Here is a 24,556-nt window from a genome sequence, read left to right as displayed (position 1 = left end):
TTTTGAGATGCAGTTGTATTTAATAAATAGAAGCTTCTCTCAAAGTCCAAGAAATGCACACACCTTTTCATTGACTATCTCTCCGGTCTCGTTGGCCTGAGTTTTGGATAGTCCTTTGGCTTGTTTGCTCCACTCCACCAGCGGGTCATGCAGGAAAGTTTTAAGAACACTTAAGAGAGGAAAAACAGATTATCTAAATCTGGAAAGCCTTTGAAAGGGGTTACAGACAGAAAATATAAAGATGATAAGCTTTTCAGTGAGTACTTTTAATATGTACATGTTGCATAGGGTTAACTAGTTTTGGCTGTAGTTGTGAAACAAATACTTGAGGAGCATTTGAATATTAAAGTAATTTATATGCATTTACCTCATGAGTGGCTCCCTCTGGTCCCTCATTAGTCTCAGAGTGACTTCACAGGCTTGTCTGAACAGACCCTCAGTGCCCATCGGCCCCATAGCGTGGACCATGTTTTGGGTCAGACGGAAAGGAACTACCTCAGGCACATCAAATGTCTCCCCCTAGTGGCAGTAAGATACAGAAAGAGGGTTTTAGAAATGATAAGGGGAGAAAGATGACAGAGAATAGTTTAACTGCAACTTTTATTTCACTATTTTATATGAGAGTAGATTACACTCAATTTTCAATGAAATTTAAGACAAACACAAACCTTGTTGAAGAGGCAGTTGAAGTCGACATGAACACACTCCCCAGTGAAAGAGTCAAATAGGATGTTTTCACCGTGGCGATCCCCCAGACCCAGGATGTAGCCCACCATGGACATTACAGCAGTGGAGCGACAGTACGCAGAGCGACTACTGTACCTTTACACACAAACACACATACATGATATGTCGAATTGCATATCATTTCTAGCACCTTATTATAAATCCAGTTTTAAACCTGAACTGATTCTTATCTTTTTATTATGCTGACTTAAATAATCATCAAACTCCAGATGTGGTACCTTACAAGGATTCTAAGAAATTAGCAGTACAGCCTTATCCCTCATGGACTTAATTGTATGAGAGTTGTATGATGCAGTCCTGTACCATGATGTGGGGTCAGGGAAGGTCCGGAGGAACCACTCGTGGAAAACGGGGATGTGTCGAGCACAGAGCACCTCCTTGTGAATTCTCAGCTTCTCCTCAAAGGGAGCCGTCTTTGGCAGAATAAGCTTCCTGAGCTCTTTTCCTGATAGGTAAATACCTAGAAGACACATATGCACATATGACCAGTCAAATAACTTCACCATATCTGTTCACACTTTTTCTCTCTCCTTATATAAATGTTTAATGGGAGGATACCTCTTTCCTTATACAGCTTAGTGAGAATGTGTCGAAGCCCAGCCGTGTTATTGACCCACTCGATGATGCCACATTCCTCATTGAGAGGTATCACAGCATAGGTACGGATGTGCAGCTCCCTCCGTCTTGACTCAGCATCTTTACGTAAGCACTATTGGCACAACACAAACATTATTTAACGATCCTGAAAACCCCAAGTATACACTTCGCTTGTTTGAAAGTTTTGCTTCATATTATGTAAGCAAAGTCTTGATTCATCTTAGTAATTATTTCTGAAAATTTTAACAATTTGCACACTGAGTCTGTTATTTTAAAATGCGTTTCTAGGATCTACTGACTGATAAAAACCTTGCACACCCAGTCCATGATTTTACTTCTTTATGCATGTTTAAATTTGCAGTGTGAGGCAAATAGTCTGTCTTGCAAAGAAAAAAAGCAGTGAAGACAATTTTGTGATTCTTTCACTCAGTGAAAGAGAAAAAGAAAACAGAGTCCATCCACTCCTGATGTAAGACCTTTATGTAGCTTGTGCATCATAACAAATACAGATTTTGGCCTTTGACTATTACGTTCCATGGGTTATAGCGGTGTGATACATTGGCAAAGATGGTGTCTAAAGCAAAGTTTCAGTATGATGGAGAAAGAGAAACAGAGCTGCAGCCACTGCTCTGAATAGTCGAACATCCATTTAAATGACCTGGACTGATGCACAAAAAAATCGGAACCTGTTCCAAAAAATGATTTTAGACCAAACTTTTGACAGCATGATCACATTAAGATCACATTTCTTTTTTCAAAAAAGCAGCAATTTCAGACAAAATGGACTCAGTGTGCAGAGGCTTTAAAACTATGCAAGCTAATGTCCTGTATTAACTTGAAAAAGGTAAAAACTATGGCTCATGTGCCAAATGGGGCCCATTTTTTACTTGTCTGCAGCAAAATTTAAAATAAAAAATTAAATATGGCTCACATCTGAGCATAAAGCTTGTGCTTGATTTTATTGTATTTCTTAGTTACAGCGTAAGATTGTACTATTATGTCTATTCTGTAAATTGAGATAACACTGTAAATGATCAACTAGATCAATCCCCCCTTCCTTTCTCCACCTTTCAGAAAATGTGTGCTTAAACAAGCCGTTCACAGATTTTCCCCTCATGATGTCATGTGGGGAGTTAGCACCACCCCCAGGTTTGGTTGGCCCTCCCCACATGGAAGAAAGTTCCGCCCTCCTCTCCTTATCCCCCTCTCAGCTGAGAATCGGGACAGCCACTTTTCTGAGAGGGGTGGAGTCAGACAGCTCATTAACATTTAAAGCCACAGACACAGAAACAGCTCGTTCTGAGCGGGGCTGAAACAGAGGGGGGTTTTTTAGACATGCAAAAATCAATTACTGGAGTGTTTCAGCAACAAACTTAACAGGCATGTTTTGGGGACCTCTGAGAGCAATATAAACTTGGCTTAAAAGGATTAAATATGTGACCTTGAAATGATTGGCTTTTCACCCTGTCAGTGTTATGTGGCATTGGCCCTACCATCCTTTTAACTGTCTCTATGTGGCTCTTAATGGAAAAAGTTTGGACATCCCTGAGCTGCAATTCCCAGACTTGGTCTGACAACCCTCCAGATCCCTTACATCCTTGCAGACTGAACTACTGCTGCCCCATGATAATTATCTAATGAAAAGAGTACTAATAAAATAACTTTGGTTTCTTTTTTCTGTTAGTATTAGAGACAATGATCATTTGTAAAGATTTGCGGTTTGAAAATAAAATGTGGTATTGCTCACAAAAGGAACATATTATAACATCTTAAATTCTACCAGTGCAGCCCAATATGAGTTGTCAAAACTGCTTTTGATTGTTACTAAAATTAATTGGCATTTAATGTTCGGATGGGACACACCTTGTTGATGAGGCAGTTGAACTCCATAAGTCTGCAGTCCTTTCTCAGGTCATCTTTCGGTTTACACATCATGGTGTAGCTCCGACCATCTGACCCCCTCAGACTTATCTTCTTGGGCTTCTGTAAGGAAGCCAAGATCTCCACCTACATAACCAGAGACACAGGGCAGGTTTTATAGGAATGTAAAGATGATTTTTTTACAATCCCATCATTTTTCCTTTCTAAAAACATCTTTATAACTTTGGCTTGTAAAAACAGAAAACCTTCCTGCCAGTAAAATAACACCCTCTATTACTCTCTTACACTGTCTTCAAAGCCATCCAGGTACGCCCAGTGACCAGGGAAGGCGTCATGCTGTGTGTTTGCCCCACCAGTAGAGGGCAGTGTAGGGATGAGGACTGATTGTAGTGGGATCAGGATCTGGCTGAAGGTTGGCTCCTCCACCAGACGTTTGAGCAGCTTGAAGTGAACGCTCATGCTGAGGGTGGTGCTGTTCCCATCCACCTGAAAGACACTCATAAAAACATGAATTAATCCATGTGGACAATTATGATAGGAATGTCATCTTAACTTGAAAAAAAAAATATTTAAAGCTTAAGAATTGAAAGAAAGTGAGCCAAAAAGACTCCATGAATATGAAATCAGCAGAGTTTGTCATTAATGATTATGTGTTTGTGTACCGGCTTGTTGCAGAGCTCCAGCAGCTTGTCAGTCAGTCTGTTTGCGTCTCCAATGAATTTCTCCAGGGACGGTTTAAGGCTGATGGCTTTCTTAAGGATCTGATTACAGCGATTCATGCGCGTAGGGTAGGAAGACTGAAAGAGTTATGATGATATAACTCACAGTTATGAGTGTTATAAACACTACAAATACAAAAAAAGAGCCTGAAAGCACAACTGAACATTATTTACACTTGTTTTATGAATATGATGCCAGTAAACATGCTCTATTTGTTCTTGATCATGCTCTATAAAGATAAACTCCAATGATTCATCACATAAGGACCTTTTTACTTATCAGGTTAGGAAGAACAAGTATGCAGACTCCTACCTTGGAGACAGCTGTCATTAGCCACATGGCCTGTTGGGGATAGGCTAGAAACACTTTGGCCACGATGTTCATGAGGACAGTGAAGACCTCGTCGCTAGAATGACACACTCTGGAGATGAGCTGGGAGAAGGCGGTCAGGAACTGGTACGGCGCCAGGTTAGCACAGTGCTCGCTCACCTGAGTGTTGATTTTCCCCAGCTCCTGTCGCATCTGTCTGTCTGCTCTCCCAGCTGTTTTAGAAATATCAATCAATGTGTTTACACATTTTCTGCAGCTTAAAAAGAGGAAATAAATAGATGGCTCTTTTTGCAGTCTTCTGCTAAAAGCCGCTCAGGGCCCCAGCAGTATAGGGGGGAATATGATGTGCAAAAACTGTTTTCAGTTTTACCATAATGATATTTAGTGTAAATAAACTAATACTAAGGTATCTTTATTCGCCTTGTTTATAGCTTGTTTCTCCTGAATCCAAAATAAATCAAGGTTATTATTTCCACTAAATTTGAGTGTTTAGAATTTGAAGGACAATAGCTTAGCAAGTTTTGGTTTGATTTTACTGCAAGACAGTGGCATGACTGAGTAAAATGCAAGCATGCTGTGGAAGAAACATTGCTTGTTTGCGTAAAATATTTATTCCAATTTGTCGCAGTAAAGTCATACTTCTGCAATCTCTGCTGCAAAAGCTCATACTGCAATAATAATAAAATTGCGATATATCATGCAGCTCTAGTGTGCATGATAATGCAAATCTATGCTGTATGCATGCATGCTTACATAAACTCTCATAAAAGCCAAGTCCATAGTGTGCAATAAAATCTTTGATATTTTACATGTCTAATGCTTACTTGGCAGTATATTCACTTATTATATAACAATGCTACACATCTTTATCTTCTCATGAATGAAAGTGCACAGCTTATCACTGTTATCACTTCATTACCTCCGTCCAAGACAACTAACTCTCCCCCAGTGGGGTCAAAATAGAATATGTCATCTTATCTTTACATTTCACTGCCCTGTGTGGTTTTATTTTACAATTTCTAGTCATTTCTGGCCACCCACCTTTTTCACACTCACACACTTTGGCTCCAAAATCCAACCAGAGAGAGAGCATGCGAGGCATGGCTTGGTAGATGTACTGGTTTCCAAACTGCAAAGCTCTGGAGAGAAAACAGGCAAAATTTAACCATAAATACAGAGATAGAAGTAGGTGACAGTTAGGAAAGACAAGGCAAATTTACTTAAATACGTTTCACACATACACAGAGTAAGTCAAAGTGCTTAACAGAGCTAAAAGTGGAAAAATTTATAACATTTAGATTATTAAAACAGCAAAACCACAACACAATGAATCACAAGATGAAAAAGAACTAAGTGGGTTAATAATACTGCTGTTGACGTGTTGATCTTAGACTAAATAACAGGGACTCTACACTGAGATTAACAACTTACTTCCCAAAGTACATGACAATGTATCGGATGAGGTTCCCCTGTTTCTCCAGCTTGTTATCCGTAACCATTGGCATCACTTTGTCGTAGTACTTGGCTAAGTAGAAGTTCCCATCTTCCCACTCAGGCAGAAGGTTGGTCACATCCTAACACATATGACACAAACGTAGGACAGGGCTGTAAATAATATTCAGTGTAATAAGTGGTTGCTTTTAACATGTTTTGTCCCTGGAGAATTGCCTGGTCATTAAAAGACCCATCAGACATAACTAATAATGTATAATGTAATGTAATAATGTAACAACTCTAATAATGTAAAGTCCACGACGCTGCCTCATCACAGCCTTTGCCGTGGTTTATTGCTCCTCACCTTGTATGCCTTCATGATGGCGTTGGACTCAAAGTTGGCCGTCTCCTCCATGAAGCGCCCCACCAGCAGCATTGCTTTGCCTTTGATCTGCAGACTGCGAGGGTCCGTGAGTGGCTGATCATCAGGGAAACACTGAGCTACGCCCTTTTGCAGGACTATCAGGGCCTGGTGCACATCACCCTGATGGCAAAGTAATATGGGAAATCTTTAATGATTACTTTTGTCACAGTTTGTATCCACACGTTTAAACACTTTTACAGGTTACCTTGGACCACAGCCACTTGGCTTTTTCGGTGACCAGCTCAGCTAGATTAGTGTTCTCTGCATTCAGGAGTGCGTTGAAGGCAGTCTGATGGTGTCCCGCCTTTCTGGCCACACGAGCACTCTGCAGCCAGCATTCGCCGACCAGCTCAGTGCTCAAAGACCTGCAGAGAAAGCGTAAGCAGAGATCTGTTCTGTGGCTGTGTTTGACCATATCAGTTACACTGATTTTTTTTGTATGCAGTGAATTCATAAAGTATTCAGACCCCCTTAACTGTTTTCAGTTTTGTCATGTTACAGTCTGATGCCACACTTGTTTAAATTCATTTTTTCTCTTATTAATCTCTGTTCTTTGCTCTATTAAGCTTTCTCTCAACCCTGACCAGTCTCCCAGTCTCTACTCCATCCTTACTGTGCTCCCAGGCTGAGCAGTGAACGTCGCAGAGCAAGGACTGGCTCTTTGGCCCTGAAGGAATTCTGGGTCATCTCCAGCCGGTCTGACCAATGAGAAGGCAGCTGACTGAGGCTGGGGGCAGAGCGTTCTCTCTGTTCCTGCAGCTCTGTAAATGTGTGCTCCAGCTCACTGAGCATATGGAGCCTAGCCAAGAAAGAAAACAGCTTTAAGATCTAGAAATCATTGCTGTGTCACCTAACATGAAAACAAGAACAACATGTTAGGTGACACACCTGACGATGTACTCGTATCCTCTCTGGTAGGTCCCACACTCATAACTGGCTGCAGAAAGAGGGACGACCTGCTCCTTCCTCACCACCTTCAGCTTCTTGTAGAAAGTTTCAGTGTCCTGCTTCTTAGCTGAGAGTAACAATTGGCCGAGCCGAACACCCCAGCTACTGGACTGGCTATCTGTTGATACAATTGCAGTCCATTGTTTGTAATTTCTCTCTTTTTTTAAGTAGGCATATTTGCTACCAAACAATGCATCTGATAATAACCTGAGCTCAAATAATCTTCTAGAAGGTCCCATTTTCCGAGCTTCCAGGCCGCCTCCACTCTGTACGTGTTCAGTTCCGACTTCCACTGGGGTCTAAAGGTTAACAGATGCACAGTAGATACATTCAATTGCCCTTGGCTGACTCACAGGTGCATTGAAAGTGTAAAAAAAAAACAAAAGAACATTAGTTATGAAACCATCAAATTTAAACCAAATAAATACAGAAATGTATAAATTTACTACTAACAGTTTAAGTGGATTTATTGAAAGTTAAAGAGCAGCTTTTGAGAGAGTTAGCAGTTAGGCTGTCCTGAAATCTTCCTGAAATATTCAGGAGTGCACATTCGAAAACAGCTTATGTGTGTCTTACTTGTTAGCCAGCACTCCATTGACCTGAGTGATGACTGTTGACAGCTGTCCCAGGCCAAGCATGGAGGTCATCACCCCATGATAGTGACCAATCTGTTGATGGAGGAATCACAAAAGGTATCATGCAAGACACAGTTTCAATTATTTGCATAATGCTAATTAAAAATCTACACAAAGCAAAGACCGACAGAAAAAAATATCAAAGCTCTAAACATGGCACTGTCCAACTAGAATTTGGGATGCAAACTGACTTATGTTTGGTATTTGTTTTTTTCCCGTTTTTGTGAGTTTAAGAGAGAGCACTGCAGCATAACACTTCACATGGTTCAGCTCCTGATGTACAGGATGTGCGCGCGTGACTGTATATGCACCTGGTCTGATTCCAGCTGTATCGCTCTGTCGTAGCATGCAGTTGCATCTCGTAGAAGGCCGATGCTCTCATGCTCCAGAATCTGTTCACGTAGCGAAGGCTCCTCTCTCCTCAGAGCGTTGACGCCCCTTACTCCATCAGGCTCATGCATCGCAGCGTAAAGCGTCTGTATTAATAAAACAAACAGCTAAGAAAGCTGCCATAAATCATGCACCATCACTTTGTAAGTAACTTGTGACTTTTCTAAAGCAACTACCCTTTTTTGTAGTACAATCTTTTAAAACAGCTGTAATTCCATTAAACCTAGTCCTGACTCTGCTCAGACTTCTTTAGACCAAAAAAAATCCTCTGAATAATTATTTCAACCTTTTCTTCTTAAAAACACTGATCATTGTTATTAAATCACTGTTATCCCTCCATTTATAAACATATTTTGCTTGCACTTTCCTCTGACCTGCAGGAATGTAAGATGGTCCTGGACATCCTCTTTGTTTTCTAAGATGTAAGACTCAAAGTGCATGAGAGCACGGGTGTACGCTTTGGATCGTAGAGAGGCTTTAGCCAGAACATCCTGAGGAATACCCTTCAGAAAGGCCACCACACGCTGGTAATCTCCACTTTCTGCAAAAGCACATATTTGATTTGTAATATTGAGTAGCAGTTTACCATGCAGGCTGATAAAAAGGAATTATAAAACATGTTAAAAGCATATCTTAAGGTCCCAGATATCAACGAATAACATGCAAGGTTTTCATCTCAACAGGAAGAATGTTTTACGGTCAGATTTAAGTTAAAACATGACACTGACCGTGTTTGGGTCTGGAGTAGAGGATGTGCCGGCTCCATTGTGTAAGGTGAGACAGCATGCTGAACACAGTCTGGATGCTGAGCTGTGACAGGCTGGAGGCCGTCTCCTGACTATGCCCCCCTCCTGGTCCGTCACCCTCTGTCAGCACAGCCAGCATCTCCTCTGTTACCTAGCAGGAGGCACAGTTATTAATCATTCATATTCTAACTGTACTTTTAGCTGTTCTGATTCAGATGTTTGTTTACCTCCTGCTGCTCTGCTGGTGTGCAGCCCAGCAGCATGTAGAGCAGAATATGAGGCAGCAGGTAGATCGTCACCTTGTAGTCGTGTTTGATGATGAAACTACAGCAGGTAAACACTCTGCTGGCCAACTCATTTCTCACCTAGAGCACACAAAACCACTATTAGAAACAATGTTGACATAAAGACATAACTGGTTACATTTTCTGATTTTTGGACACCTTATAAAAAAATATACTTACCTTACTGATAAGATACCCTGCCCACGTGGCTGACCAATCAGAGAATTTGCTGCCTCTCTTGCTTAAGTACACTGGTTTCTTCAGCTTAGACCAGTTAACCTCCTTCTGACTGCTCTTATACCTGAAGATTGAGAGAAAGAGTGAGAAAAGAGGGAGCACAGGAGAGGAATTAGTGACATTTAAGAGGGACATAATGTAGGACAGAGAGTAAACAGAAGTAGAATCACAACATGAGCAGACAAACAAGTGGTCTCCTGTTTTTCAGCCTGTGTGTTTGGCTCAAATACCTGCTGTTGAGGTGTGGTTCAAGTATTTCCTGGATCTGCTCTGGGAATCTCCTCCAAAGGCGCCGCCCTTGGGAGTCTGTTCTACCCTCGCGACACTCAAAGATAGACAGCAGCTCCTGCAGGGTAAAATACATGAATGTAAACCAACAAAAAGAGCCAAAAAAGGAACAAATTGAAGTGAAAAAGTGTCTGAGTTTCACCTGAATTGCATAAGCAGCAGAGTCTTGCGCCCTCACATCATCAGCATAAGCCAGAAACGTTCTGGTGAGTTCAGTTAGAAGGTCATAGGCGAAGTTTGGATCATCAACACCACTCTGTTGAGAGAATTCACATTTGAGGATTCACCTAAAAGATGGTTGGCATGTGTTTATTTCTTCAAGTATGCTTATATTCACTAGATTAATGCTAAACAGCAGCACTAGCAATGAAGCACAGCTCTAAAAAAGGTAGGGTTTAATCTTGGCAGGCAGTACAGCCTCTGATGTGTCAGGGGAGAGTTTTATAGAAGGAGCAGGCAGCAATGGAGAGGCCCTGTCACCCCAGATTCAGTCCTGAGTGATGAATAAAGGGGGCTGGCATCAGAGGACAGACAGCAGGAAGGAGTGTGGGAGAGGAACAGGCCCGGTTATAGAGGGCTTTGTAGGCACTTTAAAATGAAAGTGTTGTGGAACTGAGAGCAAGTAGAGATTTTAAAGGGCTAGGATGATGTGGTTGTGGGAGTGCATGAGCAGCAGAGTTCTGGATGTGCTGGAGTTTAGTGAGGACTTTGGGTGATGAATCATGTATGGTTGTGATAAATACATGGTTTAGAGTTTCAGCAGCAGAGAAAGAGAGAGTTGGGCTAAGACAAGTTATGTTTCTGAGATGGAGGAAGGCGGACTGAAATGTCAAAAATACCTCCAGGGTTGTGAATGTGGAGTGATGGAGAAAGAGTAGTCTACATTGTTTGGTAGCCAATATGTCTACTTAAACATAGGACCGTGAGGGACACCTTGGTACAGAAGAGCTGGAAGGAGAGTTGCTGATATTTATGAGCTTATCCCACTTCCAATTCTTCATAATCAGTCTGACTGGACGGCTACACACAGGCATAAAAACCTACCTATTTTAAAACAGAATTTTAACTAATCATTACGATATGTTTGAACTTAAAACTGCACCTTGTACAAAGTGCTGTAGTTTTGCACTTGTTTCACGTACCACAAAGGTGTTGCGGTCCCCGTGGGTGTGTGTATGTGACAAGTCCAGACGTCCAGGATCCACTGCACCCAGCTCCCCAAGACACTCCCCACAGAGCAGCCTGGCCTCAGGGGACGAGTCCTGGCAGCCCTTCAGCAGGACGGACACCAGGCTGGAGATGACCGGCTCCACTGCCTCACTGGCACAAACCTGTCGCAGCAGCCACTCCTGCAGTCCACAACACAAAACAAACACTTGACAGTTTCTGTCTGGAAGAATGAGGGATTTTTTTCACATTAGTGGGCTGAAGCAGTATGGGTAAAAACATGATAAACTTCACAATATCCTAAAGGTAATTACAGGAAGCCACAACTTGTGTATCTTCTACAGTATGTTAAATGTTCAGTCAAGCTGAGGAAATCAATACTCATGTTGTCATTGGAAAAAGAGCTGAGTGTACCAGCTTCTTTTATTGATTTTCTTCAGGAAATTGGATCCAAACTTGCAAACAGGGAGCGTGAAGTCCTCCTGTAAAGGAAGTCGTCTGACATATTGTGCTTGTACCTGTTTGCTGTGCATCATGTCTCTGAGGCTCGTCAGGGCATGAATCCTGACATCCACATTTTCATGCTGAACTGCCCTCATGGAGAGCTGCAGTGCTGCAGCAAGGTCACTGCTGCTGGCTGTCAGCTGTAAGGCATGTCATATTATCATTACATCTTATAAAACACAACACCAACCCCCTTTTTACTTCATCATCAACCCATACTGTCATCCTCAGCACTGACCTTTTTATAATTCTGCAGCACAGTGTGGATGTCCTTCAGTTCAGGGTGGTCAGGCAGGAAGTAAATCTCATGGAGGTAGTCTTTGACTTCTTCCCTGTGGGAAACTAAAAGAGTTAGAATGCAAGCCTGGGATTTGGTAGGAATGATTTTTTTTTGTAGGGCTGCATGATATTATGGGTACGGTAATCGTATCAGCAGATATTAGCTTATAAAGTTAATCATTGATATCGACAGATATTAAAATTTCTGCTAATATTTTGGTGATAAAAATCAGATGATATCAGCTGTAACAATTGATCATATGCACAAATATTGGAATTTTAGACTGGTCCAACAAACCTATGCCAGCTGAAGTCTTTGTCTATATTCATCATCATTCATACACTTTAAAGTCTGTTTGAATCACTGAAAATGTGTTCATTTGTTTATCCTCAAATATTAAGTATGTTTTAACATCCAAAGTTTTAGATCTAAATAACATCAAAAAATTGATATTCATATCAGATAAAATTATTTTGTAAATATCTGCATACTGGAGATTGGGGAAAAAAAACTGATATGGTGCATCTCTTATTTTTTGTTACACTATGTTAAAAAATAATTTGAAGAAGTTTTTGTATTTATTGGGGCAATTATTTAAGAAATACACAAAAAGAACAATGCGGAGGAGAGGAGGGTACAACCATAAACTGTAAAAGCCATGGACATAGTCTCAGTGACATCAGCACTGGTTTTGTAGACACTTTCTGAAGCCTAATGATGGTGTTCCTCCATGTTGGAAATGCTATCACCACCTAACCTAACCTAAGATGAAAGTTACTTAAGCTGAAAAGGGCAGGAGCTAAGATGCAATCCTGCCTCAACCCAGAATCAACTGGGAAGAAGTCAGAGGTGGAGCCTCCGCACTTCAAAGCAGAGGGCAGACATCAGGTTGACAAGCAACTCAGCTTCCGCAGACTTCAAGAATCCTCCAGAAAGCATCCCTCACATTAGTTTCAACACCAAAGGTTACTGCCTTGGCTTACCTGTTGTCCAGTATCAAGAAGCGGATTATAGCAGCTGTTTCTTTGGGCTGAATTGGAATCAATGGGAGCAGTGCAACAATAACATGACTCAGCAGAGGGCCCAAGTGTGCCGGCTCCACGCTCCTCACAAAACACTCCCACGTCCTGTCAAAAGAGAGAGCAGTTAAGAGAGAATAAGAGACAACAGTGGGGCTAATGGCACATGTTTGATCAAATCTATTTTTTTCTTCCTGCTCTGCTGGTCAATGTAGATGTAAATACAGGTACATGCCAAAATAGCTACTCCTTTAAGATTGAACAGGTATAAGTTATAGTTAGTGGAAGAAGGAAACTAGTAGGACGGTTAGTTAGATAGCAATATTTGCCTACTAGTGGGCTATTTCTAACAATATCTACTTGATTTTTGTTGTGTTTCAGGAGTGAGCTGTAAAGTATACATTAAAAAAGTCAGTGGTTTTCAACTGGTCAGGCACCAGGACCCACCATCAACCCCTTATGAGAAATTGTGGCCCAAACTTGCACAAATGTTCCACCACTCATATCTATATATAGAAAAATGTTGCAATTGGGTCCTAAATGGAAAACAAAGCATTGCTGAAATAAGAGACAGGACAAACAAACAGGTTTAAAAAGCACATCATTACAGAAGGACATGCTTGCATACATTTGATCTTACTCTATCTTCCCAACATACCATAGAATTATAGTAATTTTCCAAGGAATTTCCTTATTATTTCGGCAAGACCAGCTTTGTTATGTGGGAAAAGTCCACATTTTTATGTATGTTCACTTAGGGCTTCCGTACATCATGGACTCTTTGTCACATTTTTGTCCTGGCAAACATTAGTGATCCACTAGAAACAACTTTGAGGCCCATTTTTGGGTCCCTACCCACCAATTGTGAACCGCAGAAAAAAGTTTTAAATGTTAAAAGTTCTAGATTACAGTAGCAAAAGTCAGTGCTAGGATCATCCCCGAGTAAGGATTCACATACTCAAATCTGATTGGTCAGATTTTGTCTACAGTCGACAATTCATTGACTACAGATAATAAACACATCTTAAAATGAATGTTCAAATAGCAAATGGTCTCACGCATGTCTTGGAATTTAATGTCTTTGAGTTATTGAGAATCCCTTCATACTATAAATAAAAGTACCTAAGATAAGATACTCTTTCATTAGTCCCACAAGGGCAAAGGATAAACATTGTGAGTAAAGGGATTTCCTTCACATTAACATGAAACTAACTTTCTTTTGCTGCAAAGTGTAGAGCAAAGGCAACATAAATCAGCATGAATATGTTGTAGGGACTCTTTAGAACAGATCATTGAGTGTTTGGGGTCACTGGTACGCAGTACTGATTTATGTTTTGGAGTATTATAAAGGTGTGTGTACTGACTGGCAGCAGAGAAGAGGGAAATCCTCTCTGTATCGAAGACCCGTGCGGAGCGTCGTCATCATCTTCACTCTCACAGAGCTGATGTGTTTGGAGCCCATCAGACGTATAAGAGCCATCACACTCGTCAAGGCCTGTACAGAAAAACCACAGTTGGACATTTAACAAGCCGAGCAGAATCACGTTTATCAGGGCTTTTGAGTTTTTCTGAACTAAAAAAAAAAAAAACTCTGTGGAAACTAAACAGTTTTAGTTTTAATATCAGTTAATGATGATTGTTTTTGTGTGAATCCCACCAGCTTCTTGCGGTCCTTCTCTCCCGCACTGGAGCTGAGCAGCTGCATGTTGAAGAAGGCAAGAATTCCCAAAAGCTTCGGCTGCAGGTAGTCGGCCTGTTGCAGAGATTGAAGGAGGATGAGAGAAAAAAATGTGGATTCAGTAAAACAGAAGGGAATGTCATGATGTATAAATAAAATGTGCTGAGAAGAAATATATATATAAAAATGACTGCTTTAAATAGAGTACAGAACAGAAATAATAATTGAAGGAGAGATTAATTCTGATGAAAACGGAAGATATCAAAACATGTTTAAATCAAATCCGTAGGTTTATTGTTTTTTAATTTAAACTTTCATTTATATGTGTCTTTAGGGAGGGAAACTGATGATGCAGATGGAAGTTAACTACTAGGGCAGTAAATATACAAGTCTATAAAGACAAAAAAATGCTTTTCTTGAACTGTCAAAAAAAGGTTTTGAAGGATTGATTTTAGGATTTTGGGATTAATTTACATTAATGTGTCTTTTAAATTTTGCATCATGTGGGGTGAAAGTGAAATATTAAGTTTCAAAAATTAAAGAAAAAATACCAGTCTGCCTTTATATTCAAACACAAGAATAAACTGAGACTTAATTTTAAATTTAAACACACCATGCGCTCTGGGGTGGTGATGTCTCTTGGACCCTGGTACGGGTCGTCATTGGATGCAAAGGAGGCCAAGATTGCAAGACCGTTGAACACCTTCACAGCAATACAAAACACATGTAAACAAACAAGGAGTGAAATAACAGATGCATTTGGTTCAGAAATTGGCTATATTCTGATACAATTCATGTTGGTGTGCATGTGGACCTGTTGGTAGTGTTCTCCGAGGCGAAGCAGCAGCTCGTTGTGGAGACCCTGGAAGTCCTGCCTAAGCAGAGAGCCCAGCTCGATCTCTGTCTCACTCTTAAAGAACATCGCAAACAAAACATATATTAAATAAAATATTTATTTTGGAAGATCAACTTTAACAGGGTACCTCCAATACTCTGCAAGTATTAAAGACTTAATAAAAACCACTTAAACACCCTGTAAAAAGATAATAAACTGTATTTACGTTTGTTGTATGACAGGCCAGTGTGATATGAACCAGCAGGTCAAATTTCAGTCCTGAAAAACATCTCTAAGTATAAGAAATTAAGCTACAAAATAATGAAAAATGAGGTGGTAAAATCCTCTCCAGGATGGTGGGCGTGTCTGTTGAATGAGCTGAAGCCACGCCCACTCAGGAGAAAAACAATCCTCTAAAAATTGATAAAAAAAAATTCTACAACCTGGATGTAGGAAAGCACTCAGGCTATAAGCATGCCCCTTGACCTTACGTTGAATTAATGATCAGAGCGCAGCTGCCTGGCTCTGTGCCAGAGAAGAGACAAAGTAAATTTTTCTGGTTTAAATCTCTGTTTTATGATGCTTCAACGATCCATATGGCTTATAGATTTGGCAAATATACCTCATTATGAACAAAACAGCGGGCAGTTGGCTGGTAACTTTGCTAACAACAGACTGTACTGAGATGAACTGCTCTGTGATTTTATATTGTAGCGTTGGGGGGATGGGGTCATTCCCCATTGTGGGCTGGTGACAGCATCAACTAAAATATCTGCCCCGCCCACATTAAAGCCAGCCAGTAAATAGGTGAAAAAATGGTCTAAATCCAAAATTCAGTCACATGCTGTTACAGTGTTTTCGCATGTTAACAGCAGCTGTATTCCAACATATCTAGTGTGTTACGACACAAATTTTGGATTTCACTTTACAGGGTCTTTAAGGTAGTACATAATGCCAACATAAGGGGAAAAATCAGCAGAGGTATGAGGAAACAATCGCAAATTTTAACAGAATTTCTACACAAGAAAAGAAATGGTTAGCTGTAAATAAATCTTACATAAAAAATATTAAGAAAATAATAATTTGAAGCATTTTGCATCGTTCTTTATCTATCATTGTTTTACATTAAAACTGACACAAAGCAAATTCTGACACCAAGGTTTTGAATTTAATCGAATACAAGACAAGAAAAAAACTAAACCTGTCAAAGACGCCTCAAGACTTTAAATGCCTTATTTTTTAATTTTCAAATTTGAACATTTAAAGACACAAACACCTACCAGAACCCTGTGATATGGATAATTATCTTTATAATTTTTAAAAGCTTTGCCAAACAGCTGGGACTCGAGGCCTGCTGATTCTTATCTTTGATTTAAACTCTGTGTTAATGGTTATTCTTTCCCTGGTGCTTCAAATAACACTAGATATTGGGTGAATTTGGAGTAATTTTAGTGTAAAATCTGTCCTCTCTTGTGTTCTATTACCAGCAATTAACAGTTGTTTTTTATTGTCAAGAACAGTGTTTCTCTCATGATCAGGGACTTTCATTTATTTATTTATTTAACCTTTATTTAAAGAGGAATATTCCCATTGAGATACAAAAAACTCTTTTAAAAGGGAGTCCTGGCTAAGACAGTGGCATGATAAGTTTCACACATATGACAAAAAACAGGAAATAAAAACAAAAAGTTAAATCAATGAAAAATTCAGCAGCTCTAAGTAGAAAATCATGTGCACACACTGATCAAAGCCAAACATCTTAACTACTGCAGGTAGATAAATGAGACTTTTACCTGCAGGTAGTGGAAAGCCCTCTCCAGCTCCTCCTTTGTGCAGGAACAGACCAGATGACTAAAAATGTACTTGAAGTTGTTGATCAGGATCTCTCTCCTGTTTGCCTTCAGCTCATTGGCCAGAGTACGGATGAGGGCGGAGCCAGTGGAGCTCGCTTTGGCCGCCAGGTAGGGCAGGAGAACTTGAAGAGTCCTCTGCATATAAAAGTATTCATTAAATGAAAAACAGAAACCTACATAAACAAAAACATTATTAACATTTAACTTTATGTCTACAGTACTCTTGTTGTGTTTGAATGTAGTTTTGTGTTTGGCGTACAGTGAGGAAGCGATGGAGGTCTGGGAAATCAAAGGCGTGTGCGATCTGAGCCAGAATGTCCAGAGCCAGCTCCCTCTGATTGGCTGACTCACTGCCCTGATCTGGTGTGCTTCGCAGAGCCGACGCATGGCGAGAATGTAGCGACTCCACCAGGAACTAAAAGCACGATAAAAAGTAATTCAAATAACTTTTTCTTAATTCTAATACATAAAATCTTATCTCTGTCAATGCAATCCAATACAACTATGATAGAAAATATTTAAGAACTCATACAACTACTGTTGGTGCTGAATCTTTAGTACATCTCTTAAATTATTTCTCGCCTATTCAAAGAGTTGCAGATGGTCCTGCTGAACACTTAATTTCAAATAGTATGCTTAAAGAATCTCAATCTCAGATAAAAAGCAGAGGCACACCAGCTGAAAGCTTCAGGTTTTATACCTGGCATATAGGGTTCTTGTACTGGCTGAAGAGGGTCTGCAGTTTTAGACCTTTGGCAGTAGCCAGAGCTCTGATCTGAGTGTATGCAGCTACAGACACCTGGGACGACTTGGACAGCAGACAGTGGAGCAGCCGCAGCAGAGAGAAGGACACCAGACTTCCCTGAGACGCTCTGACAAAAGAGGACAGAAAAAGACAGTTTTTAACATCTATCTGTTCATCCAGCCATCCACAATTTTTTTATACTGCGTCACACTGGCAGTTGGTGATCTCATAATCAACCTCAGCAACGTTTAGCAGCTTCTCATGGGGAGTCCCAAGTGTTAGCAAGCCAAAGGGGATGTGCAATCCCATTGTACTACCCTCAAATAAAAAGACAATAAGTGATACATTCTGTAGAAGGAAAGAATACTAAAACAAACAGGGGTTTTATAAAAAACAGAAGTATGTCCTAGATCCAAGATGCAATGAAGATGAGGGACAACAACCCTTTCCTTCATCTTTTATGTCCTAACATTTCATTCTATTATAAAATATTTTTCTTCTTTAAATAGATGTATGTAATTTTACGTGTGTCCTGTGACATCTTGGTGGTTTTGCTTTGTTTGTCTCCCTGGTGTGGTTGTCGCAAAAGTAGATAACAGACTGTACCTAACTGACACACAGGCTTTTATATTTTATCTAAACGCAATGTTTCTTTTATCAGTGGGACACACAAATAAACAAACAAATAAATAAATAAAATGCTTAGTGTACCTGCCGATCTCTCCAGTGGTGAGGATGAGAGTGTTGCGCAGGTCATCATCACGGTTGCGTTTAGCGGTGTTGAACGCTTCTTTGAGACGAGCAACCAGGAGCTTGATTTACAAAAAAAAAAGAAAGACTCATTAATATGCATGATTTCCTCTTCAAAGACTAGCATTAAAGCTGCATGTCATATAGAATTCTGCTTGGTCAAAAAAAAAATGTAGAACGCCAATTCCAAAATTGTTGGAGCACTGTGTTAAATATGATAAAAACAGAATGCAGTGATTTTCAAACCTCATAAGCCCAGACTTAATAATAACACATAAGAAACATCAGATGTTGAAACTGACATTTTACCATGTCGTAAAATTTTTTTAGCTCATTTTGAATTCGATGGAAGCAACACATCTCTACACACATCTACAAAGTAGATACAAGGCCATGTTTACAACTGTAGCATCCCCTCCTTTGTAAACATCTGGGAAATGAGGAGACCAGTTGCTGCAGTTTTGCAGGATTCTAGTTGCTCAACATCCTTTGATCGTCTTTGCTTGAATTTTTGGTTTTATGATGCTCAAAGTGTTTTTTTAATTGGTTCTCTTGGTAAAAGGTCTGGGCAGCAGCACCCCCACATTTTTGGAATTGTGGTTGTACATGTGTAAAATAAAAGCGATATGTTTGAGGGGTTTTTGTACATAACCGATTTTGTAGTCTTACCACTCACCTCATTAAGAGAGCTCTGCTCAGAGTTCTTGCTGGTCTCTGTTAACAGAAAGCGCACCGACTGGCTGAAGCATTTCCGAATTCCTGAATCCGAGTCCTCCATGAGACCAATCAGAGCATTAAGAACTGCTTGTGAGTCACTGTCTCCACTGACAAGATTCACATGCTGGCAGAGGTGAGGTAGAGCCTCAAGGAAAGCTGAGAAAAAAGAAATGCTTAAGTAAAAATAACACAAAAATGTACTTATAAATTATTTAAATCACACTCAAGTAAATGTTAAAAGTATTAAAACAAAAACCACAACCCACCTTGTTTGACACCACTTGGAGCTTGCTGTCTTAGCAGAGGGAGGAAGGGCTTCACAACACTCGCTTTGAGAGATGGAGAAGAGCTCCCAGCATGCTCTGTTACAAGTGTAAGTTGTTTGCACAAGATTTCAGGGCGGTGAGCCGAGTCTGTATGAGAGACACTAAGCTGGGAGAGCTCTGACTGGATGCAGCTCAGCTGACCAATGATCCTGGCGAGCTCCTTCTTTACCAGCTCCGAGCTGTCCGCCAGGCAAGCACTGCAAGGGACCACATGGACACCAGGATCATAAGGACCAAATGGTTGAGTTTAAATGAGAAGAAAAGGATAAATTTTCATGAATGCAGACTGGTTATTAGGGGTGGAAATGTCAGGGTAATACAACATACGATACATCACAATATGATGGGATGCACTGCAACACAACAAAAATACAGTATGATGTGGTGTGTTATGATAAAATGCAGCATGATGGGATGTAAAACAGTGATAAGCAGACGAGACATTACAATTTGTAAAGATACAATGCAATACAATGCAGTACAATACGTCATGTTACGTTACGATATGTAATGATACATAATGATACATTGCAACACGCCACATTGTGATACGCTACATTGTGATATGCTACATTGTGATATGCTACATTGTTATATATGTGGCAAAACGGAACACTGCGATACACTAAGTTGCGATACACTACGTTGCGATACACTATGTTGCAATACAATACATTGCATCACATACTTTGAGATACATTACGTAAAGATACATAATATAATATATTGTGATACGGTATGTTGCAGTACAATATATTGCATCACATACTTTGAGATACGTTACGTAAAGATACATACTATGATGATATGTTGTGATACGGTACGTTGAGATAAGATACGTTGCGATTTGCTATGCTGCAATGCACTACATTCAGTTTGCTACATTGTGAGACACTACTTGCAATAGGACACATTGCAAAATGATATACTGCAGTTCGATACATTTTTATATATGTTGTGATATGCTGCAATATGTTGCAACACTCAACGTTGAGACAAGCTACATTGCAGCACCCAACGTTGTGCCACGCTACATTTCGCCATGCAACATTGCGACGCGCTACGTTGCAATGCCCTACACTGCAACACGCTACGTTGCGACGCTCTACATTGCGACAGGCTACATTGCGACAGGCTACGTTGTGATATGCTACACTGGGATACGCTAAATTGTCATATATGTGGCAAAATGATAGGCGGCGATATGACAAACTGCGTGAGATACTTTGCGAAACGATTGTACATTGTACATTGTAACGATTTGATACATTATGATACGATATGTTAAGATTTGATATGTTAAGATGCGTTAAGTTGAGATACGATTAGTTGAAATATATGTTTTGATAAGATACAGTGCGATAAGCATTTTGCTATAAGATTTGTTGCATAATGCTGCGATAGGATGCGATGCGATGGGATGAAATAGGATACGACATGACAGGATACATTAATTAAATATAAAACATGTTATAATGCGTAATGATATGGTATGATACAGAAAAATATGGCATTACAATATTATACAACAGGATACAATGGCACGATACAACACAGCAAAATACTATACAATGCAGTGTAATAACAGATGCAATATAATATGCTGATACTATACTAAATAACATTGTATACATTACAATATGACAGGATATGAAATGATGCAGTGCGATAGGATACCATACGATGGGATGCAATACAGTAAGATACGGAACAATAAGGTATGATATGTAACCAGTGGAAATGTCATAGTGTTGATTCTGTGATGCTTGATAAATTGCATGACAGCTTTACAAAGAGACATCACAAAATCTGGTTAACTGAAAAATATAAAATGCTCCCAAAATGTTACAGCACAGTTTGAATGTTGTTAGTCACATTCAGATATCCCTTATGCATACATTACATGCAGAATGTGCTTACAGCAAAGTGGTGCCGATGAGTTTGTGGTAAGAGTTTCCCAGGTGGTGCAGCAGAAGAGGAAAGGCTCTGACTGCCGCTGCTCTCACCACTTCCTCTGGACTCTCTAACGACTTGGAAAAGACACAAACACGCCAAGTGTCGCACACACCACGAGGCAGCAGAGCCACCACAGACACACAGTCTGCCTTGAGCTCAGGTGCTGAAAGACAAAGACACACAAATCAGACATTAAACTAAAGCTTGGATGTTGATTATTGCAAAAATGGTTATTTAAATTAGGTAGGTCTACATTAACACAAAGATGGCAGCCACAGGGACTCACAGTAACAGAAACTGAGCCGATCAGCTAAAGTAGGCAGCCAGGAGGGGAAACCAGAACTCCTATAGGCTGAGATGCTCTTGTTCTCGCACACCCAGGGAAGACAGAGGAGCGCACAAACTTGCGGCTGGAGTCCTTCCTCACTCTGGCTATTGACTGATAAAACGCACAGTGATGAAATAGGCGGTTATCGACATACTGCTGATGTGCTTTTTGGTTGGTTAGCTGGAACAACATTAGCAGCTGTTAAGCAGATAGTAACATAATAAAATAAGTACAGAAATAGCAGAATTATTGAGCATTTTTGTGAGTATTTTTATTCTTACTTGTCAGGTAGAGGATTGAGTCTAAGACCCCTACAGTAGTCTGGACAGCAGAATTAAAGTAGTTCTGATTTGAGTCAGGTTGACCGCCTCCCTGTAATACTGACTGACAGCTCTTCAGCACCCTGCCTAGAGTCTCAGTGGACACCCAAAGGAGAGGAGAGGGGCTGCCAGAAAGGATGAAAAAGAAAGACAGGGTACACAACCAACCAAGATAAGTGAAACTAAGCAAAGAAAGTAATTTTCAGGGATGGCATGTGAGAGAATTATAACTAAATTGGCATAATATGTAAATGTCAGTGTTTCACCTGGTGGGAGAGAAGCAGCAGGCAGCCAGGTGCAGGATAAGACTCACACCCTCCAGGGCAGGGAGAGTCTGTGTGGTTTCAGGTCCTTCAGAGTTTAACATGGTCACCAGATCCTCCAGACGACTGTTTGCTGCAGCCCAAACTTCACTGCAAACACGCATGTCCACCTCACTACAGACACAAAGATGCATGACTGTAAAACACTGATTATTTGATTTATGATGGAATTTTACCTCCAAAAATTACAGAAAACTACAACCTAATAAAATAAATTTAAATGACTATAAAGGAAATACTGCAAAAAACACTTTAATCTACACAAAAAAAGGAAAGACACCCCCATCTTTTGCACAGTTATCTGGAATACTCATAACCCCTAACCTCAGATACTCTACACCTGAATTTTCCTATCTTTCACTCTGCATATCTAAAATAACTGAGCAAGCATCCACCTCCCTTTTATATGACACATAGTGTATCAACACACAGTTTTAAATGCATATGAACTCACTCTGCTTTTGTTTTTTGGCTTTTGGTTGTAGATTTGCAGGGTTTCTTGGCAGCAGTCTCTCCATCTTCTGACTTCTGCATCACCAAAGCAGTCTCAGCCTTCAGGGCAGCTTGGAGAAACCCTTTAGCACACTGGGAACCACAAGCAGAACATATGATACCATAAAAAGGATGAGGGATTAGAAAGCACTTCAACAGTCAAAGGTCTTTAACATGAAAGACAAAAAAAGCGCGTACTTCAGCTTGATTTTGTGATCCCACAGTGTGTACCAGCGCCCTGCAGACCTCTGTGACCTTCTGCCTTCTTAGCGATGCAGCACTTTCATAAACAAAAGCAACAGATAGCAAGAAGCTGAACAGCAAACAGAGGGATTCTGTAACCTCTGTCCCCAACTTGACGCCAGATCCTCCAAGAGTGCAAACACATTCAAACGTCTGTGAGAGATGTATGGGCTCAAAGTGTGAGTGAGAGGACTGGAATATGCAGCGTGTCAGGAGAAGCAGCTCTCCTTCATAAGCACTTTTCTCATCCATGTTTGCTGTATAAGTGAAGGTGTGCATTTCTAGCAAATGAAGGTAGGCTGAGAAGAACTCGTGGCCCTGGATCTCAGGAAACCCTCCCAGCTCCACCAATCGTCTCAGCATCACCATGGAGAGCCTCCTCAGCCTGATGTTACCATTAGCAAGGAAGGAGCAGGCCATCTCCCATGCAGCACTGAGGTCACGACAGGAGACGACTCCTCTCAGGGAGTCGGTTAAGACGCCGATTGTCACTGCAGTTAGCGACTCCAGGGCTGCCGGAGAGGAGAGACTGAGAGGAGATGAGGTGAGGTACGAAGAGCCATGACCAGGTGAGACAGTGAAGCACTCAAGTGTAAGCGGCCATTGGTTCTGTGGGTGACCATGCAAAGTGTTCCCAGTTCCAGGCAGTGTTGTGATATGATTGTACAGGATGTCACTGAGGTCCTGGGCTAAGATAATGAACTCCTGGGTGAGGATGCTTGAGATGAAGGGCGCCCTGGCCCTCAGAGTGTGGAGTAAAGAGCACAGCACCGCAGACACCCGCCTGTGGATGACGTCACAGTCTGGAGCTGCTGCCACACGAAGCAAACGCACCGCCACCCACTTACTAAAGTCTGGATTAAGAGGGGAAATAGATGAAGGGACATCAGACATGGAAATAGAAAGAAAAGCACAAAATACAGAAACACACAGGAGCAGAGTTTTATTTCAATCATATAAATATTTATCATGATATTGCAGCTTTTGAGCACCAACACGTACCAGTGCAGCTCTGTGTCGTGTCGGGGTACTCGGCAGGCTGGCAGGAAGGATTAGCAAACATCAGAGAGGAGGATTTGATAATATGCTGCACAAAATCCAGAAGCATCACACAAGCCGGCTCTGAACTCGACTTCTTATTTAGCCCAAGAGCAACTGGGGAAGGACAGACAATTTTACAAGAAAACATCCAAACTGAGTTTTAAGATCAATCTGAAAAGTCTTTGAGTGTTGTGAAAGTCTTAGAAATGTTATAGACATGTACAAATGCATCTAAAAATAGAATTAAAAAAATTCTTATTTACTTCATAAAGTTAAACTTCCTTATATTCTACATTCATCCCATACAAAGAGAGCTTT

At 40.6% G+C, this 24,556-nt stretch overlaps 1 protein-coding gene across 1 annotated transcript in view; it reads right to left on the bottom strand.

The window, feature by feature from the left end:
* Positions 1-24,556, bottom strand: part of atr (ATR serine/threonine kinase) — a 28,148-nt gene that overhangs the window by 1,821 nt on the left and 1,771 nt on the right. Inside the window, exons 3-47 of the mRNA XM_041812812.1 lie at positions 24,200-24,352; positions 23,153-24,051; positions 22,917-23,047; positions 22,406-22,576; positions 22,101-22,264; positions 21,778-21,930; positions 21,456-21,654; positions 19,476-19,732; positions 19,169-19,365; positions 18,454-18,554; positions 17,698-17,869; positions 17,257-17,412; positions 16,938-17,132; positions 15,124-15,219; positions 14,923-15,012; positions 14,289-14,384; positions 13,996-14,126; positions 12,596-12,739; positions 11,571-11,664; positions 11,347-11,472; positions 10,804-11,010; positions 9,804-9,917; positions 9,604-9,719; positions 9,317-9,437; positions 9,080-9,217; positions 8,835-9,003; positions 8,481-8,647; positions 8,028-8,192; positions 7,658-7,749; positions 7,289-7,380; positions 7,022-7,199; positions 6,747-6,932; positions 6,339-6,498; positions 6,074-6,253; positions 5,707-5,849; positions 5,317-5,414; positions 4,258-4,487; positions 3,888-4,022; positions 3,511-3,711; positions 3,208-3,351; positions 1,306-1,456; positions 1,051-1,207; positions 669-822; positions 368-519; positions 64-169 (exon numbers count right to left, since the gene is read on the bottom strand). Of these exons, the coding sequence (XP_041668746.1) occupies positions 64-169; positions 368-519; positions 669-822; positions 1,051-1,207; positions 1,306-1,456; positions 3,208-3,351; positions 3,511-3,711; positions 3,888-4,022; positions 4,258-4,487; positions 5,317-5,414; positions 5,707-5,849; positions 6,074-6,253; positions 6,339-6,498; positions 6,747-6,932; positions 7,022-7,199; positions 7,289-7,380; positions 7,658-7,749; positions 8,028-8,192; positions 8,481-8,647; positions 8,835-9,003; positions 9,080-9,217; positions 9,317-9,437; positions 9,604-9,719; positions 9,804-9,917; positions 10,804-11,010; positions 11,347-11,472; positions 11,571-11,664; positions 12,596-12,739; positions 13,996-14,126; positions 14,289-14,384; positions 14,923-15,012; positions 15,124-15,219; positions 16,938-17,132; positions 17,257-17,412; positions 17,698-17,869; positions 18,454-18,554; positions 19,169-19,365; positions 19,476-19,732; positions 21,456-21,654; positions 21,778-21,930; positions 22,101-22,264; positions 22,406-22,576; positions 22,917-23,047; positions 23,153-24,051; positions 24,200-24,352 (7,481 nt within the window). The remainder of the gene's footprint in view (positions 1-63; positions 170-367; positions 520-668; positions 823-1,050; positions 1,208-1,305; positions 1,457-3,207; positions 3,352-3,510; positions 3,712-3,887; positions 4,023-4,257; positions 4,488-5,316; positions 5,415-5,706; positions 5,850-6,073; positions 6,254-6,338; positions 6,499-6,746; positions 6,933-7,021; positions 7,200-7,288; positions 7,381-7,657; positions 7,750-8,027; positions 8,193-8,480; positions 8,648-8,834; positions 9,004-9,079; positions 9,218-9,316; positions 9,438-9,603; positions 9,720-9,803; positions 9,918-10,803; positions 11,011-11,346; positions 11,473-11,570; positions 11,665-12,595; positions 12,740-13,995; positions 14,127-14,288; positions 14,385-14,922; positions 15,013-15,123; positions 15,220-16,937; positions 17,133-17,256; positions 17,413-17,697; positions 17,870-18,453; positions 18,555-19,168; positions 19,366-19,475; positions 19,733-21,455; positions 21,655-21,777; positions 21,931-22,100; positions 22,265-22,405; positions 22,577-22,916; positions 23,048-23,152; positions 24,052-24,199; positions 24,353-24,556) is intronic.

The sequence above is a fragment of the Cheilinus undulatus genome, linkage group 18 (assembly GCF_018320785.1).
Source record: "Cheilinus undulatus linkage group 18, ASM1832078v1, whole genome shotgun sequence".
NCBI lineage: Eukaryota > Metazoa > Chordata > Actinopteri > Labriformes > Labridae > Cheilinus > Cheilinus undulatus.
The sequence above is the reverse complement of the archived record's forward strand: the minus strand, read 5'-3'. Positions and strand labels throughout refer to the sequence as shown.